Raw genomic sequence first — 17,288 nt, forward strand, 5'->3', positions numbered from 1 at the left:
TTCATATAAGTCTCTGTAAGCACACATTGTTATTTTTTCTTAATTTCTTTATTGGGGAATTAATGTTTTCATTCAACAGTAAATACAATAGTTTGTACATACATAACATTTCTCAGCTTTCCACATAACAATACAACCCCCACTAGGTCCTCTGTCATCCTTCTTGAACCTGTATACTTCCCCTGCCCACCCACCCACTCCAGAGTCTTTTACTTTGAGCACACATTGTTTTGAGGACAAGGATAAGGATTAGGTTGGATGTTTTTGTTACTAGAGTGCTAAAAGGACTAGTACACTCAAAGCAATTAAACACATCAGCATCGGGGTCTGGAACTTGGAAGAAAACTTGGTTCAGCTTTCGCTCTCTTCTTTTCTTCTCTGAGTGTGGCTACCTATCTGCAGCCCAGACGGGAGCATGAAAATGAAGTGGGACCTAACAGACATGTGTGAGCTATCCAGCCTCCCATAAGTTTTTCTTCTGGACTCCATGGACACTGCTTTCTCTTTTCCTTCAACACTGTATCTGGTATACTGCTTCTTGAGTAGTACTTAAGTCCTCTATAGAAAAAGTTCAAGAGTCTGTTAGGTGTTAGATGAACAGACTACAGTCTGTTGACGACCTTGTCATGAGTAGCAGCTTATATTGTCTGGGTTATATCAAAAAGAATGATGATAATTGAGTTACCTTTCAACTGAGTTCACATGGCGCCTCTCTTTTATTTTGCATTGATTGGGCTTGGCTTTTCTGTGCTTGAATCTCATTGTCTGTATGTATCCTAGATGGCGAGGAAGCTCACTGTATTGGAAATTCTTCTGATCGTCTTCTTCCTGATTGTACTGGCTGTAGATATCTTATTGCTGATGCTTTTGTTGGAGAGTAAAGGTAAGGGAGATACTTGTTGACTGCTAGGTGAGCAGGTGTGGCAGAGGGTGTCCAATCTAGCTGTCAGAAAGGAAATTCTAGTCCTTGAACTTGTTGGCAATACATAACTGATTTAAATCCATCTCTAAAAGTGTTCATTTTCTGAAACTAGATCTTGTGTGCTACTGTTATTCAGAACCTTCAAGTCCTATTTGGTATAATGTTTAATATTTTATTTATTTAATTTAATGATAAAGAAGAAAAAAAGAAGGAAAGATAAAAAGAAAGAAAAATAAATAAATAAAGGTACCAGGCACTGCTTAGCTCTGGCTTACAGTGGTGCTGGGGAATTGAATCTGAGACCTCAGAGAATCAGACATGAAAGTCTTTTAAGGAAACATTATGCTGTCTCTCCAGTCCTCATTTGATGTAATTTTAACAAGATACAAAGTTAGACTTACTAGATACCTGAGTCAACTAGGGTTGTGAAGTAAAAGAACCTTCAAGCAATAGAACAGTGAAAGCGACGGTTTAGAGGCCAGGTCCTGGTGCACCTGATGCAGCGTACATTATCATATGTAAAGACCCAGGTTCAAGTCCCTGTCCCCATCTGCAGGGGAGAGCTTCCAAGTGGTGAAACAGTGCTGTAGATGTCTCTCTTTCCCACTATCTCCTGCACCCCTCTCAATTTCTCTCTGTCCTATCAAATAATAATAATAAGGTAATAGTGTTTAACTACACCACTATGGAAAAGTAAGTTAGGCCACATGGAACTTGAGGGCTATTGAATGTGTCCTACCTCTCACAGTACAGCAGGTCCCCATCTGTATTCTTGCTAAAATAGTTACAATTCCTTTATTTATTTTTATTTATTTATCTTCTTCAGAGTACTGCTCAGCTCTAGCTTATGGTGATGAGGGAGACTGAACCTGGGACAATGGAGCCTCAGGCATGAGAATCTCTGCATAATCATTATGCTGTCTACCCCTACCACATTATAATATTTATATTAAAATATCTGACATTTACTTCATCTACAAAGAGCTTTTTACTTTTATTATATAGAATATAAAATGTTATGTATAGTCATTATGCTGTCTGTCCCACCTAGTAGTTACAATATCTTTACAGACAGCATTCAAACAGAATGCATTCTTGTCTATACAAATACTATATGCTATATAATAAAATGCTACATACAATAAATGTATTTTTAGTTACTGAGTAATAGGCTTAGCTATGCTTGATTAATATTACCTTACAAATGTAGATTAAACATGCACTAAAAAAATATACAGACAAAAGAATTTCACTTAGTTGTTCTCTTAAACCCATTTTCCAAAGTAAATATGGAGGTGGGGGGGGCATTTTCTAGTTACAATTATGAGTTTGAAAGACTATTTGAAAACCAGCAATATAAGAGATCTTTAGCCTTTTCCTACCTTTTAAAAATATTTATTTATTTATTTACGTATTTATTTATAATTGGATAAAGACAGAGAAAAATTGAGAGGGTAGTGGGAGATAGAGACAGAGAAAGAGAGAGGTCATCTGGTGGCACACCTGGTTGAGTGCGCATACTATAATGTGCAAGGACCAAGGTTCGAGACCATGGTCCTCACCTGTAGGGTGAAAGCTTTGCAAGTGGTGAAGCAGGGCTGAAGGTGTCTTTGTTTCTCTTCCTCTCTATCACTACCTTCCCTCTCTATTTTTGACTATCTCTAGTCAATAAATAAATCAAGATAATTTTTAAAAGTGGGAGAGAGACAGAGAACCGTGTTTCACCAGTTGTGAAGCTTCCTTTTTGCAAGTAGGGGACCAGGGCTTGAACCTGGGTTCCTGTGCACTGTAACATGAGCCCTTAACCAGGTGCACTCCTGCCTGGCCCCTTTCCTACCTTTTCTCTATAAAATGTGTGTTAGTATAATAAAGCCCATGACATTAGGATTTACATACATACATGTGTAGATTTACTTATGGACTTATTTATTTGTTTGTTTTGGATAGAGACAGAGAGAAAGTGAATGGGAAGGGGAAATAGGAAGAGATAGAAACCTGTATCACCATGTCACTGCTAGTGAAGTTTCACCTTGTAGGCAGGGATCAGGGGCTTGAACCCTAGTCCTTGTGCACTAGAATGTGTACACATTCATGGATTGGGGTGACCTACTGCCCAGCCCCTGACAAGTGTTTTTTCTATTTAACAAAATAAAACTGGATCTTCATACAATGATCTTAAACTACACTGTAATTCTTATAGAACAGTACTTTGGAAAACGGTAGAAACCAGTGAATTGTACACTTTAAAATGTTTATTTATTTATTATGGATAGAGACACAGATAAATTGAGAGAGGATGGGGAGATAGGGAGATAGGCAGAGAGACACCTGCAGTCCTGCTTCACCACTTGTAGGCTTTCCCCCTGTAGGTGGGGACCAGGGTCTTGAACCCTGGTTCTTGTGCACTCAAGTGTGTGCCACTGCCTGGGACCCTGAATTATACATTTTTAAAGGATAAATATTACAGCAATTGAATTATATTTCAATAAGAGATAAACAGAAAGAAAAGCTGTACAACACTTGGAGAGCTGGTCGACATTGCTTCTAAAAGTAAGTAAGAATTTGTTTTAGTGATCACTGAATGAAGAACTGGATGCAATGTTGTTTCTTACCTGGAACTCTGATCACACTATACAAATTTCAACATTTTTATTTCACTCCAATGCAGATCTTGTATTTGTTCCAGTGTGCCCAGCAAGTCTCCCTGAATCAGAAAGGATAGATTGTGCTCCTGGCCAAGAGGTCACAGAGGTGAGAAAAATAGAGCTTCTCTCAAAAACCCTACTCTGAGTTTCTGGGTTTTATTTGAAAGAACTGAGTATGCAGGTACCATGGAACAGCTCATACACTGGAGGATTCACTTTTTTGTTTGATTTTCCCTTTTGTTGCCCTTGTTCTTTTATTATTGTAGCTGTTATTGTTATTATTGATGCTGTTGTTAGGACAGAGAGAAATGGAGAGAGGGGAAGACAGAGAGGGGGAGAGACAGACAGACACCTGTAGACCTGCTTCACTGCTTGTGAAGTGACTCCCCTGCAGTTGGGAAGCCGGGGGCTCGAACCGGGATCCTTATACCAGACCTTGCACTTTGCACCACATGCATTTAACCCATTGCACTACCGCCTGATTCCCATGGAGTATTCACTTTAATACATACAAGGATCTAGGTTCAAGCCCCTGACCACCACATGAACACATCATGTAAGGGGGAAGCTTCTTGAACAGTGAGCGAGCAGAGGTGTATTGTCCTTTTCCTCTCTTTGTTCATTTTTGTATTTGTTTTTTGCAGTTAAAGCCTTGCTCAACTCTGGCTTTTAGTGGTGAAAGGAATTGAACTTGAAACCTGGGAACTGCAAGCATGGAAGTCTTTTGCATAACCATTATGCTGTCTCCCCAACCCCTTCTTTCCTCTCTGTCTCTATATTCCTCTCTGTCTCTCATTCTATGTCTATAATGAAAAAAGAAATGAGTATGTGAAATGCAAAGACACTGGTGTAGGAGTAGACATCTGTTTTGTTCAGAGTATTGTCTTTCCAGCCTTGTTGAGTAAACAGCAAAGCAATAGCAGTAAGAGAGGTGCGAGATAATAAAGAGAAGAGAAGGAGGAGTTGTTATGAGTCATCTTGGGTTTATAAGACTATCATTTTTTTTCAGAGAACAATGTCACACTTGTTGAAAATATCTAAGACCATTTTTTTCAGGGGAGTCTCCCCCGCATCATATATGATCTTGGCTCCCTTGCCATAGATTAGATATCATTAAAAGTGTGGGATTATTATGACTGTGTGGCTGTTAATATATTGCTGCAGCTCTTTCAGTAGATGTTTGATGTATTTAGATGGCTTCTCATTGGGTGCATAGATGTTCATAATTGTTAAGTCCTCTTGACTGACTGATCCACTGAGCATTAAGTAGTGTCCATTCCTATCTTTTTAAATTTTATTTATTTTAAAGTCTATCGTGTCAGATATGAGAATAGCTGTTCCTGCCCTTTTTTGTGGGCCATTGGCTTGTGTGATAGTTTTCCATACTTTCACTCTGAGCCTGTGTTTGTCTTGTTGAGTTAGGTGGGTTTCCTGTAGACAGCGTATTCTTAGGTTGTTTTTTTCTGATCCATCTTCCTACTCTGTGCCTTTTAATAAGTGAATTCAGGCCATTGACATTTATTGATATCAAAGATTGCAGATATTTTAATGCCACTCTTGTAGATTTTTAGAGTGTTCTGGTATATGGCATATTTATGGTGGTCTGACTGTTTACAGGAGACCTTTCAGAACTTCATTCAGGGCAGGCTTGGTGATAGTTGATTCTTTAAACTTTTGCTTGTCTGAGAAGGTTTTTATGCCCCCATCTAGTCTGAATGACAGTCTAGCAGGATACAGTGGTCTTGGTTAAAAGCCTTTCTCATTGAACACACGATAGATATCTTGCCGCTTCATTCTCTTCTGGCCTGTAGTGTTTCTGTGGAGAAGTCTTCTGCTAATCTTATGGGATTTCCTCTGTAGGTGACTCTTTGTTTTTCTCTTGCAGCCTTCAGGATCCTTTCTTTGTCCTTATTCCTTTCCATTCTAAATATGATGTGTCTTGGTGTCTTTAAGTCTGGGTTAATTCTGTTTGGGACCCTCTGGGCTTCTTGAACCTTGATTTCTTTGATGTTGTCTAAAGAAGTTCTCAGCTATTATGTCCTGAACAATGATTTCTTCTCCTCCCTCTCTTCCTCTGGTAAGCCAATACTGCCTATATTATTTCTTTTGAAGTCATCCCATAGGTCTCTGTTGTTGTTTTCAGTATCTCTTAATCTCTTTCTGAGATCTCTTACTTCTTTTTTAGTTGTCTCTAATTTGTACTCAATCTTGCTAATTCTGTCTTCAGCCTCATTTATTCTATTCTTTCTCCCCTCTACTGTTTTCTGGAATTCATCTATTTGGTTACCCTGTTCTGATACTGTTTTAGCTTGCTCAGCCAGTTGTGTTCTTAGCTCAGCTATTTCAGCTTTCAGCTCTCTAATAATCTTGAGATAATTAGTGTTTTCTTCCAGAGTCTCATTTGTCGTTTCTGCATTTCTGATGACAATTCTTTCAAACTCTTTACTCACTCCTGTGATTATTTCCTTAACAAGTGTTTGGATGTCGACCTCATTATTTTGTGCTTCACCCTTTGAGGGGCTTTTAGCTGGACTCTTGTCCTGTTTCATTTCTCCAATATTTCTTCTTGTTGCTTTAACCATTCTATATAGTATGTTGTGAGGTCCCTCTTTTAGTACTTTAAGATTACTGATCACTCTTGCCTGGATTGATTTGTGTCTAAGTAAGGTACTTAAAGGGTTCATAGTTGTGGAAATTGACAGTTTTTTTTTCATTATTTTATTCCCTGATTTGGATTATGGTGGCTTAAGATCCTCTTTTGTTCTTTTTCATCCCTGTAGGCTCTGGGAGCCTGAGGGCTTTTAAACTCTAAGTAGGCTTCTTAGATTGATCAGTGACTCCTGCCCAAGAGATAAAGCAGGATGAAGCAGAGATAATCCAGTGGTTATGCAAAGACTCATAGCAACACCTCTATGAGGTATAGGCCTCCGAGGTATAGATCTTCTCCTGAGTTTCCTAGTTATTTCTCTGTCCCCTGGTGTCAGCACAGGGCCTTCCTGCCACTGCTCCAGATTCTCAGGGCAGTAGCAATGGAGAATCACAGTTGCATTGGTCTGAGTCTCAGGGGAGTCCTCTCTTCCCTTCTTCCATCCCCTTCTTGGTGGAACAGACTGGAGGTCGTGTCTTAACTGGTAAACTACTGGACTGTTAACAGCCAGCTCGAACCTGGGCCCTTATGCCGATCCTTGTGCTTCATACTTTGTGTGTCTACCCAATGTGCTATCACCTGGTCATCATTTTTTTTCTACTAGTACCATTTATTAATTTATTTTTGGTAGAGTCCTTGAGGCTTTCTATACATATTATTATGTCATATAGAAACAGTGATGGTTTAACTTTTCTTTAAATTTGGATTTCTTTTATTTATATGTTTATTTATTTATTCTTTCTTATCTAATTGCTCTGGGTGGGACTTCCAAAACTGTGTTCAACAGTGATGATGAATGTGCACATTCTTGTCTTATTTCTGATATTAGCAAAAATGCTTTCAGTATTTTTCTGTTATGAGCTGCTACCTGTGGGTTTGTCATAGAGGACCTTACTGTGTTAAACTATATACTATCTGTTCTGAATATATTAAGGACTTTTAAAATTTTTTAATATTTATTTATTTATTTATTTTCCCTTTTGTTGCCCTTGTTGTTTAACATTGTTGTGGTTATTGATGTCATTGTTGTTGGATAGGACAGAGAGAAATGGAAAGAGGAGGGGAAGACAGAGAGGGGGAGAGAAAGACAGATACCTGAAGACCTACTTCACCATTTGTGAAGTGACTCCCCTGCAGGTGGGGAGCCAGGGGCTCGAACTGGGATCCTTACACTGGTCCTTGGCGCTTTGAGCCAAGTGCGCTTAACCCGCTGTGCCACTGCCCTTCTCCCTTATTAAGGGTTTTCGTTTGAAGCGGAGGTTGAATTTTGTCAAGTGTTTACCCACCATTATATAGTCTTCATATTTTTTATTGATGCTATGTATTGCATTAAACTTATAATTTGTCTATTTAGTTTATTTATTTATTTATGCCTCCAGGGTTATCACTAGAACTTAGCGCCAGCACTACAAATCCAGTGCTCCTGGTGACCAGTTTTTCCTCCCCTCCACCTCCATTTATTCAACTGGACAGAGAGAAACTGAGAGGAGTGGGGGAGATAGAGAAAGAGAGACACTTATACTTCACTTTACCACTCAAGAGGCTTCCTCTCTGCTGCAGGTGGGGAACGGAGGCTTGAACCTGGGTCCTTGCCAGGTCCTTGTTCTTATTACTATGTGTGATTAAGCAGGTGTGCCACTGCCCGGCCCCCACTGTTGTATGCTTTACATTGGGTAGTTCTCCCCCGCCAAGAGAATTGGATCAGTCCAGTTAGTTTCACGAGCCTGCTTGGCCCCGCCCCAAAGGAACCCCGTGAGAGTTCCAGAGTTCCAGAGTTGGAGAGTCGCAGAGTGAGAGAGAGTGCTTGCGCCGCGGCAAAGAGACAGCAGAGTTCTGTTTGGTGATTAGTTTGGTTTAGTTTATGAATCGTTGTTCCTGAATAAAGAAATACAGCTTCCCTGCCCAGCGTTGTCTCCGCGTCTCTGTTACCCGCCCGTGAAGCTAGCCCGGCCAGCTGGAGCCGTCCGAAATTTTAACAACACCCCACTTTCGATTATTCCTTCTTGGTTCAATCTGGGAATGCTGAATTATTCTTTTAGTTTCTCCAACTTGTTTTCAAATTGACATGGACATCTTGCGCCACCTTTCACTTATATCTATGTTTGAATTTATGTCAGAATGACTTTCTCCATCTCTTTCCCTTTCTTTCTATCTTTCTTTCTTTCTTTCTTCCTTTCTTTCTTTTACTAGAGTACTCCTCATCTCTGGTTTATGATGGTGCAAGGGTAATTGAATCTGGGACTTTGAAGCCTCAGGCATGAGAGTCCCTTTGCATAATTATTATGCTCTCTATTCCCATGTCAAGTATGTTCTTCTTGTTTGCATAGGAACATGTCCTATTATTTTATGCCTTCCAGTCACTGTGTTTCTTGATCAGTGAACTCAGATCATTCACATTACTGCCACTCTAGCTTTTATTTTTCTAATTGTTTTTATTTTTGGTGTTTTTTTTATCCCATTTATTTTTTTATTAGTGATTTAATAATGATCAATAATATTGTGGGATAAGAGGGGAACAATTACATACAATTGCCACCAGAATTCCATATCTCATCCTCTCCCTTGGAAGTTTCCCTATCCTTTATCCCTCTGGGAATATGGACCAAAATTCTTTACCCATTTTTTCTTATTTGACTTCATATATGGATGTTTTTCCGTGGTGATCCACTCAATTTATTTATTTATTTATTTATTTATTTATTCTAATGTGGTGTATACTCTGATGGTTGATTTCTATTTCAATATTGTTTTTAAAATTCTGTTCAGCTTTTGTTGGTATAAATGTCAATTTTATTTCACTATAAAACTTATAACCAACATTCTGAAACTTTCTTGTTAATCCTTCCAGTTCTTGCACGGAATATTGGATTTTCATGCAAATGATGACAATTAAAAATGTTAATGTCCATTTCCTTTTCTTCTTGTGCTGTTATAAAAATAAAATCTTTTATTTCTGATTTTCAATAATCTAAGATATTTTATCTAAGCACTAACATGACAATATAGTAGATTTTGGAGCAGGAAACATTCTGGAGACTGATTTGACTGAAGGTAACAAGTAACTTTGCTGTAAAACATCCAGATGGTGGAAGAACACACAGCATAAATTTTGTGGAGCTATCATGTACAACAAATCGGAGATGATTAAAAACCATGGCATCAAGTAGGAATGAAATAGTATCCAACTCAGTTTTTCAGTGCTCAAACTCTTTTTGACAATGATTTCTGAGTAGGTAATAACATATAAACCTGCTTGGAAGGTAGATGGTTAATATTCCACAGAATAGTTTGATATTAGTGATGGAGACAGGGAGATTTGTAATGAGCCAATTGCTGTGTCCAGGTGTGAGTTTATGAGGTGCTATATTATTGTGGTGCAATGAAAGCTGAAAAATAAATAAAAATATCCCAAGAGTTGACCTTTGTCATCTCGGATAATGGTAATGACTTGAAACTTAGCACAGCTTACATGCAAAAACATTATGCTTATCTTGTCTTACTGGACTTTGGAACAAGGCAGTGAAACTGATCTTTTGGACTTTATAACTTCCGTTTTGGAAGAAGCAGAGCTATTTTATGTCTATATCAGACTTAAGAAAGTTTAAAGCAGACATTACCAGTTATCCAGACACTATCTATCTGCAACCCCCATATTATTTTTTTTCTAATCATTTTCTATAGCCCTTGTTATCTAGAGACAAAGAGGCAGGAACATTAAGTAGGTCTATGGTAAATTAGTTAGTAAAATTTGAATTCAATATTATTTTTATAATGGATAAGCGACAATTATTTAAGCAATATTCATGTTTCAGCTTTTCCATGGTAGTTCAGTCAGATGTTATTTAAATGATTATTCATACAATGTCATATATAAATAAGTACTAGGGTATTATCTTTTGCTTTTTCAAAAATCATATAGTGTATACAAAAAAGCATTTACATTTTTATTATCTTTATTTGTTTGATAGAGACAGCCAGAAATTGAGAGAAAGGGGGGATATAGAGGGGTGTTGTGTCATAACATGACATTGGAATGTAGGTAGCTTGAGCTAGCTTCAGTCTTTTAATATTTATTTCCTTTTTGTCACTCTTGCTGCCTTTATGCTTGAAAAATATGTGTTCATTATCTGCCATACATTCTTTTAACTAATATGAGGCCTATTTTTCAGGCTGTGTCCCTTATTGCAAGAATACTGCTTTAGGGCAAAGTTTAGCTATGTCAGAGATTTTTCTGGCCCACAGGCTAGAGGAGTGTATTGCTACATGAATCACTCATAATTCTGATGTCTGGCTGCTACCTCTAGGATCTGGAAATTGTACATGGGATAACTGGGTAAACTCAATATCTTACTGTGTTAAAAGAATGTAGCTGACATAATGACATTTGGACAATGACAGTTGCCCTTGTTTTTGTATTGTTGTTGTAGTTATTATTGTTGTTGTGACTGATGCTGTCATTGTTGGATCAGACAGAGAGAAATGGAGAGAGGATGGGAAGATAGAGTGGGGGAGAGAAAGATAGACACCTGCAGACCTATTTCACCACCTGTGAAGTGACTCCCCTGCAAGTGGGGATCCGGGGCTTGAATCGGGATCCTCATGCCAGTCCTTGTGCTTTGAGTCAGAAGGATTTCTAATAATATGTATCAAGAAGTCTGGGATCAGAAACTTCTTCAACAGTATCCAGTCATGCAACAAGCATTTTTATTTACCTACCAGACAAGGAAATGTTAAGACAGATAAATAAATAAGACCCCATTCTTTCCTTCAGTGAGCTTATAATCCAGCAATAAGTCTCAGGTAATTCCATAGGATGGCAAGAACATGTCAATACATTATGATGTCCAAAAATTAAGGGTACACATACTTACCATTGCACCCAGTGCAAGAGCTGGGAGAGGGCTGCAGAAGGACTCCATAAGGGTGAAAGATAATTTGACTTCTATTGCAATAAGCATGGTTATCCATAGGCAAGGAGCACTCCTCCTTTCATGTCAACAAAATGATTCTGTCATTATTGTAGGATATTTGCACCAAGCATTATAAATGCTGCTGGAATTCTCTGCCAGGAATCCATGCACCAAGCTGCTTCTTTCCCAAGAACTGGGGATATGAAGTCACTGCTCCAAAACCCACAAACACAGACTTAGGTGAGTCTTGTGCTAATATTTATAATGATCTTTGGCCCAGAGAAGTCAACCTCAAAATAAAGGCTGAATGTCTTCTCCTTCTCTTCTCTCCCTTCTTCTCACTCCTAGGGTTTACTATCCCATTGAAGAAAGTATCATCCCCATCTCCTTTTGGATATGATGTCACTGAGGCTCTCTTTACCTTTGAAAGTCAGACTCCCAATCGTTTACGTTTTAAGGTTGGTCTGGAAGTTCCCATTAAATATCTACCCTTTAGGAAACCAGAACCCCCACCGTGGGTTCATGTTGATCCCGTTTGCACATTGCATAGAAGTATGAAAGTCGTGGGGCTGAGTGATGATGCATCTGGTTGATTGCGCATGTTACAGTGTGCAAGGACCAGGATTTGAGTCCCCAGTCTCCACCTGCAGGGGGAAAGCTTTGCTAGTAGTAAAGCAGTGCTGCAAGAGTTTCTCTGTCTCTCTCCTTCTCTATCTCCCCCTACCCTCTTGATTTCTGGCTGTCTCTATCCAATAGATAAAGATAAAAATAAAAGAAAAAGAAGTATGAAAGTCGTTCTGAGCAGGACGCTGGCTGGAATGAAAAGGCTAGTTCACAAAAGACAGAGGGACTTGAAATGTCTTCTCACAAATCAGGAACGACAGGGTCAAGAATCAAATTATTTTCATTGGGAGCTATTTGAAAGAGAAACTTGTAGACCACCAAGAGGAAATGGTGTGATATGGACTTGTATCTTCTGTGTTTCCCATGACAGATCACTGATGCCACCACCAGACGCTACGAAGTTCCTCAGGAAAATGTCAAGCAGTTTAATGGGACTCAGAAACCCGTCAACACAAGCTACCTCCTAGAGTTCACTCAAAAACCCTTCAGCATTGTAGTGAAGAGGGCAGGCAATGGCAGAATCTTGTGAGTCTGCTCCCATTCTTACTCCTACTCACTTTGACTCACTGTGGGAGGGAGACAAGATAAGGAAGATTTAGGGAAATGTTTGGACTTCAGAAAAATAATCTGTTGAATCCCGTGATTGTAGAACAAAGAATACCAAGATGTTCTCAATTGATGTGCTAAAGTATATAAGCAGTCTTACTTGTGGTTCATGTACAGTGTGATAATGTAGGGAGAACCCATCTTTAATCTTCTTTTTTTTTATTGTTGTAGTTATTATGGATGCCATTGTTGTTGGATAGGACAGAGAGAAATGGAGAGAGGAGGGGAAGACAGAGAGGGGGAGAGAAAGACATCTGCAGACCTGCTTCATCACTTGTGAAGTGACCACCCTGCTGATAGGGAGCCGGGGGCTCGAACCGGGATCCTTACACTGGTCCTTGCACTTTGCGCCACCTGCGCTTAACCCACTGCACTACCACCTGGCTCCCCATCTTTCATCTTCTTTTCTTCCTTCCTTTGTTCTTTCTGTCTTTCATCTTCCTTCCTTCTTTCCTTTCTTGTTTTCTATACTTTATTTATTTATTTTTGGATACAGACAGAGAGAAATTGAGAGGGGAGGAGAGGGTAGAGAGGGAAAGATATAAAGAGACACCTGCAGCCCTGATTCACCACTTGTGAAGCTTTCCCCCTGCAGGTGGGGGCCAAGGACTTGAACCCAGGTCTTCTGCACACTGTCATATATGTGCTTAATCTGGTGTGCCCCCTTCCTGGCTCCTTTCTTTCTTTTTTCTCTTTCTTTCTTTTTTTTTTCATTCTCTCTTCCTTTCCAACAAGGTCATCACTGGAACTCGGTTCATACACCACTCCACTGTGCCTGGAAACCATTTCTTTCTTTCTTTTTCATAGAGGATGAGAGACAGAGATAGATAGATAGATGTTGAGGGATAGATAAATAGATAGATGATAGATAGATAGATAGATGATAGATGATAGATAGATAGATGATAGATAGATAGATAGATAGATAGATAGATAGATAGATAGATAGGGAAGGGGAGACACCTGCAGCACTGCTCTACCACTTATGAAAATGTGCCCCTTGCAGCTAGGAACCTGAGCCTTAAGCCCATTCCTCATACATGGTATTGTGTGTGCACTACTAGGTGAACCACCCTCTGCATTATACCTTTTTAAAGGTTGATTTTATTTCACATGAGAGAAAGAGTTTCACATGCGGAAGAAAGAACTCAGATCACACTCGAGTGCATATGTCCCTGGGGATTAAAATGGGCCTCAGATATACAAGTGCCAGTGGACTTATTTCCATGATGGCAATAATTTTATTACCAATATCACTAGTACTGGAGCTCAACTTCACAGTCTTCTCATTCCAAATTATTGTTTCCTGAGAAGCATATCATATCATGCACCCATCAAGAGTTTGAATTGGAGAAAAAAATAAGAATTAAAGCATGGGGTGGATGGGAGGCGGGATATCATGGAGGTTTACACAACAGATTTTCATGCCTGAGGCTATAGAAGTCCCAGGTACACTATGGTCCCTGGAACCACTATAAGCCAGAACTGAGAAATGCTCCAGTTAAAAATATTAATGCGGGGACGGGTGGTGGTTGCAGTGCACAAGGACCCGGGTTCGAGCCCCTGGTCCCCACCAGCAGATGGAAAGCTTTGCAAGTGGTGAAGCAGGGCTGCAGGTGTCTCTCTGTCTCTCTCCCTCTCTATCTGCCCTACACTCTCAATTTCTGACTGTCTCTATCCAATAAATAAAGATAATTAAAAAAATATATTAATGCCTGGGGGCCCGTCGGTAGGACACCCAGTTAAACACACATAGTACAAAGTGCAAGTCCTGCACAAGGATCCTGTTTTAGGCTCCTGCTCCCCACCTCCAGGGGAGATCACAAGCAGTGATGTAGGTCTGCAGGTGTCTCCCTAAAAAATGAAAACAAAACAAAAAAATAATGCTTGTATCTAAAATTCTGCCTAGATGTTGATCATCCCGTATGCATCTTTCTGTTTCAAGCTCATCTCACTGAACAAGGCTTCTCCAAGCTTCTAAGGAAATTAACACACCATCCAAAGTGATCTATGCACACTTATATGTATAAATTCTTATCAGCTAGACAGATGTTCCTTACAGGAAATTACAGTTAGTTTATCATGCAGGCTTTCCTGCTGTACTCTGGCCTATGGAGCAGAAAGTGGAAACACAAAGTAAAACCTGGACTGGGTTTGGTGTATTGTACCAAAGCTAAGGACTCTGGAGAAGGAGGGCAGGGAGAGGGCTGGTGGGGGTGTAGGGGGAGGCTTTGGGGTCATAATGCATTATGGTGACCTAAGTTGGGGGTAAGTGTGCTTTGTAGACACCTACCATAGTGAGATGAGAAATTGTACCCATGTGTCCACAACTGTACTATGAACCATTAACTCACTAATAAAATGATAAAAGAAAAAAATAAAATAATATCAGTAGGAATTGTGTTCATTTCCAGGCACCAGAAAGTCAAGAGTCAACTCCCTGATACTAGACAATTTATCTTACCTATAAGTCATGCTGTTTTTTTCTCTCCCCTCCCCTCCTCTCCCCTCCCCTCCCCTCCCCTCCTCTCCTCTCCTCTCCCCTCCCCTCCCTTCTCCTCCCCTCCCCTCCCCTCCCCTCCCCTCCTCTCCTCTCCTCTCCCCTCCCCTCCCTTCTCCTCCCCTCCCCTCCCCTCCCCTCCCCTCCTCTCCTCTCCTCTCCTCTCTTCTCTTCTCCTCCCCTCCCCTCCTTTCTCCTCCCTTCTGCTCTCCTCTCCCCTCCCATCCCTCCCCTTCTCTTTTCTTCTTTCTCTTTTCCTTCCTTTTCCTTTTTTTCGATAGGGCAGAGAGAAATTGAGTATACAGAGGGAGATAAAGAGAGAGAGAGAAAGAAAAACATGACATTGCCTCACTACTCACAAAGCTTCCCCTTTGTAGGAGAGGTGCCAGAGGCTTGAACCTGGGTCCTTGCACATGGCTACATGTGTACTTAAGCAAGTGTACTGCTGTGTGGGTGGTCCCAGTCCCAGTTTCCTTGACCACAGAAAAGGCATCAAAATAGCCTCTATTGCTAAACATACTGAGATAATTATTTATGAAGCATCTTGAGTAACATTCCTTTCTCTTTTTTCCTTCTTTCATTCCTTGAAGTACATAAACAGTAAGATAAGGTCACGTCTACTCTCTTCCCCTAATGATTGTGCTTGAATTTCCATTCTGACATATCCTTTGTTAAGCTACTCTAAAAGATACTCTTGAAAGATCTTTGAAGGTGTCATGAGGTGTGCAGGGAAAGAAGCACAGTTTCCTGGCAGAGATAGAGGTTGTTGGCTGACTCTAAAACTTATTCCACGCCTAGGTTGAACACAAACATCGGCCCCCTCCAGTTTTCCCATCAGTACCTGCAGCTGTCTTTCCTACTGCCCAGCAGCAATGTCTATGGGCTTGGAGAGCACGTGCACCAGCAGTTCCGCCATGACATGAACTGGAAGACCTGGCCCATCTTCACCCGGAACAACACCCCCACTCACGTGAGGTTTCTTCACACCACTTTTACTTACACTGAAGACCACCTCCCCTTCTTTCCAGAAAGCAACTGAGAAAAGTGATTCTTGGTATTATGATCCCCTGCTTAGATCTCTGTGTTAAAGAACACATTTTCTTTTTCAACACACAATTTAAAAACATTTTAATGTATCTGATTTGCAAATAGTTTATTTACGAATAGTTTGTGTCATTGCGGGTAAGTCACTTTGTTTCTCCCAACCTCAGATTTACCCAGTTTATTGTTTTTTATTTTATTTATTTATTTTATGTAATAGAACAGAGAGAAATTGAGAAGGTGAGAGACAGAGAGAGAGAGAGAGAGAGAGAGGCCTGCGGCCCTACTTCACCATTCATGAAGCCTTCCCCCTGCAGCAGGGGACAGAAGCTTGAACCTGGGCCATGCACATGGTAATACATGCACTGAACTAGACACAACTATTTGTAAATAGTTTACGGTATGGTCATTGACATATGGCCACATGAAAATCCATGGCTCTGTTCATTCCCTCCCAGTGCCTCCCTCTCCAGGTTCTTTCTGCATTGATGCCGTCTGCACTGTGTGATCCAGTTTCAGAATATCTTTGTAGCCTCTGTAGGACCCCTCGCACCCTGTTAGACTCAACCCCATTTCCCACCTACCTTATAGCCCACTCCTATGCCCAGACAATCAGTAATCTGCTTTCTGTATTTATAGATTTATTTTTTTTCTCAACATTCTCAGGAGTGAGAACAGGCAATACTTGGCCTTTGTATCCATTTGTTTCTCTTAGCATAACGCTGATAAGGTGTATCACAGCAAGGATCAGTACTTTCTTTCTGTAAAAGGTGAAAGATTGATGCGATCTGAACAGAAACCAGAGTATAGTATTTTATTTCTGATGATTGCAGAGAGTGTGCCCTGGTATAAATATACATTCTATGGAGGGTCAGGAGGTAGTACACCAGGTTAAGCACTCATATTACAGACTGTAAGGATCCAGGTTCAAACCCCTGGTCCCCACCTGCAGGAGGAAAGCTTCATGGGTGGTGAAGCAGGGCTGTAGGTATCTCTCTTACTCCCTTTCTGTCTCCTCCTCCTCCCTCAATTTATCTGTCTCTACCCAATAATAAATAAATAAAAAGAGCAAGGACACATGCAAGAAGCTAGTGATTATGTATTGTAAGGGGCAAGAGTGGGCAGGTTGGGAGAGGGAGCGCCTTTTTCCTTAATTTCTTTTCATTTTTGTTGACAGGAAGTGAAAAATCTGTATGGAGCTCATACCTTCTTCTTGTGCCTTGAAGACACCAACGGCTCCTCCTTTGGTGTGTTCCTGATGAATAGCAATGCCATGGGTAGGAGGCATCTTTTTTGCTTGTTGGTAATATGCGTTGTGATTCTGCTTTCAGGAAAAATGACTTTGATAGCGGTAACACTGTTGAACAGAAGGACCATTGGGCTGATAGTGCTA

General features: G+C 40.3%; 1 protein-coding gene across 1 annotated transcript in view; it reads left to right on the top strand.

Annotated features, from left to right (window-relative positions):
- The first annotated feature begins 780 nt into the window (after window positions 1-780).
- LOC103112856 (probable maltase-glucoamylase 2) overlaps window positions 781-17,288 on the top strand; it is a 109,366-nt gene continuing 92,858 nt past the window's right edge. Inside the window, exons 1-7 of the mRNA XM_060195670.1 lie at window positions 781-883; window positions 3,591-3,673; window positions 11,238-11,364; window positions 11,473-11,582; window positions 12,119-12,273; window positions 15,653-15,824; window positions 17,073-17,172. Of these exons, the coding sequence (XP_060051653.1) occupies window positions 781-883; window positions 3,591-3,673; window positions 11,238-11,364; window positions 11,473-11,582; window positions 12,119-12,273; window positions 15,653-15,824; window positions 17,073-17,172 (850 nt within the window). The remainder of the gene's footprint in view (window positions 884-3,590; window positions 3,674-11,237; window positions 11,365-11,472; window positions 11,583-12,118; window positions 12,274-15,652; window positions 15,825-17,072; window positions 17,173-17,288) is intronic.

The sequence above is a fragment of the Erinaceus europaeus genome, chromosome 8 (genome assembly GCF_950295315.1).
Source record: "Erinaceus europaeus chromosome 8, mEriEur2.1, whole genome shotgun sequence".
Lineage (NCBI taxonomy): Eukaryota > Metazoa > Chordata > Mammalia > Eulipotyphla > Erinaceidae > Erinaceus > Erinaceus europaeus.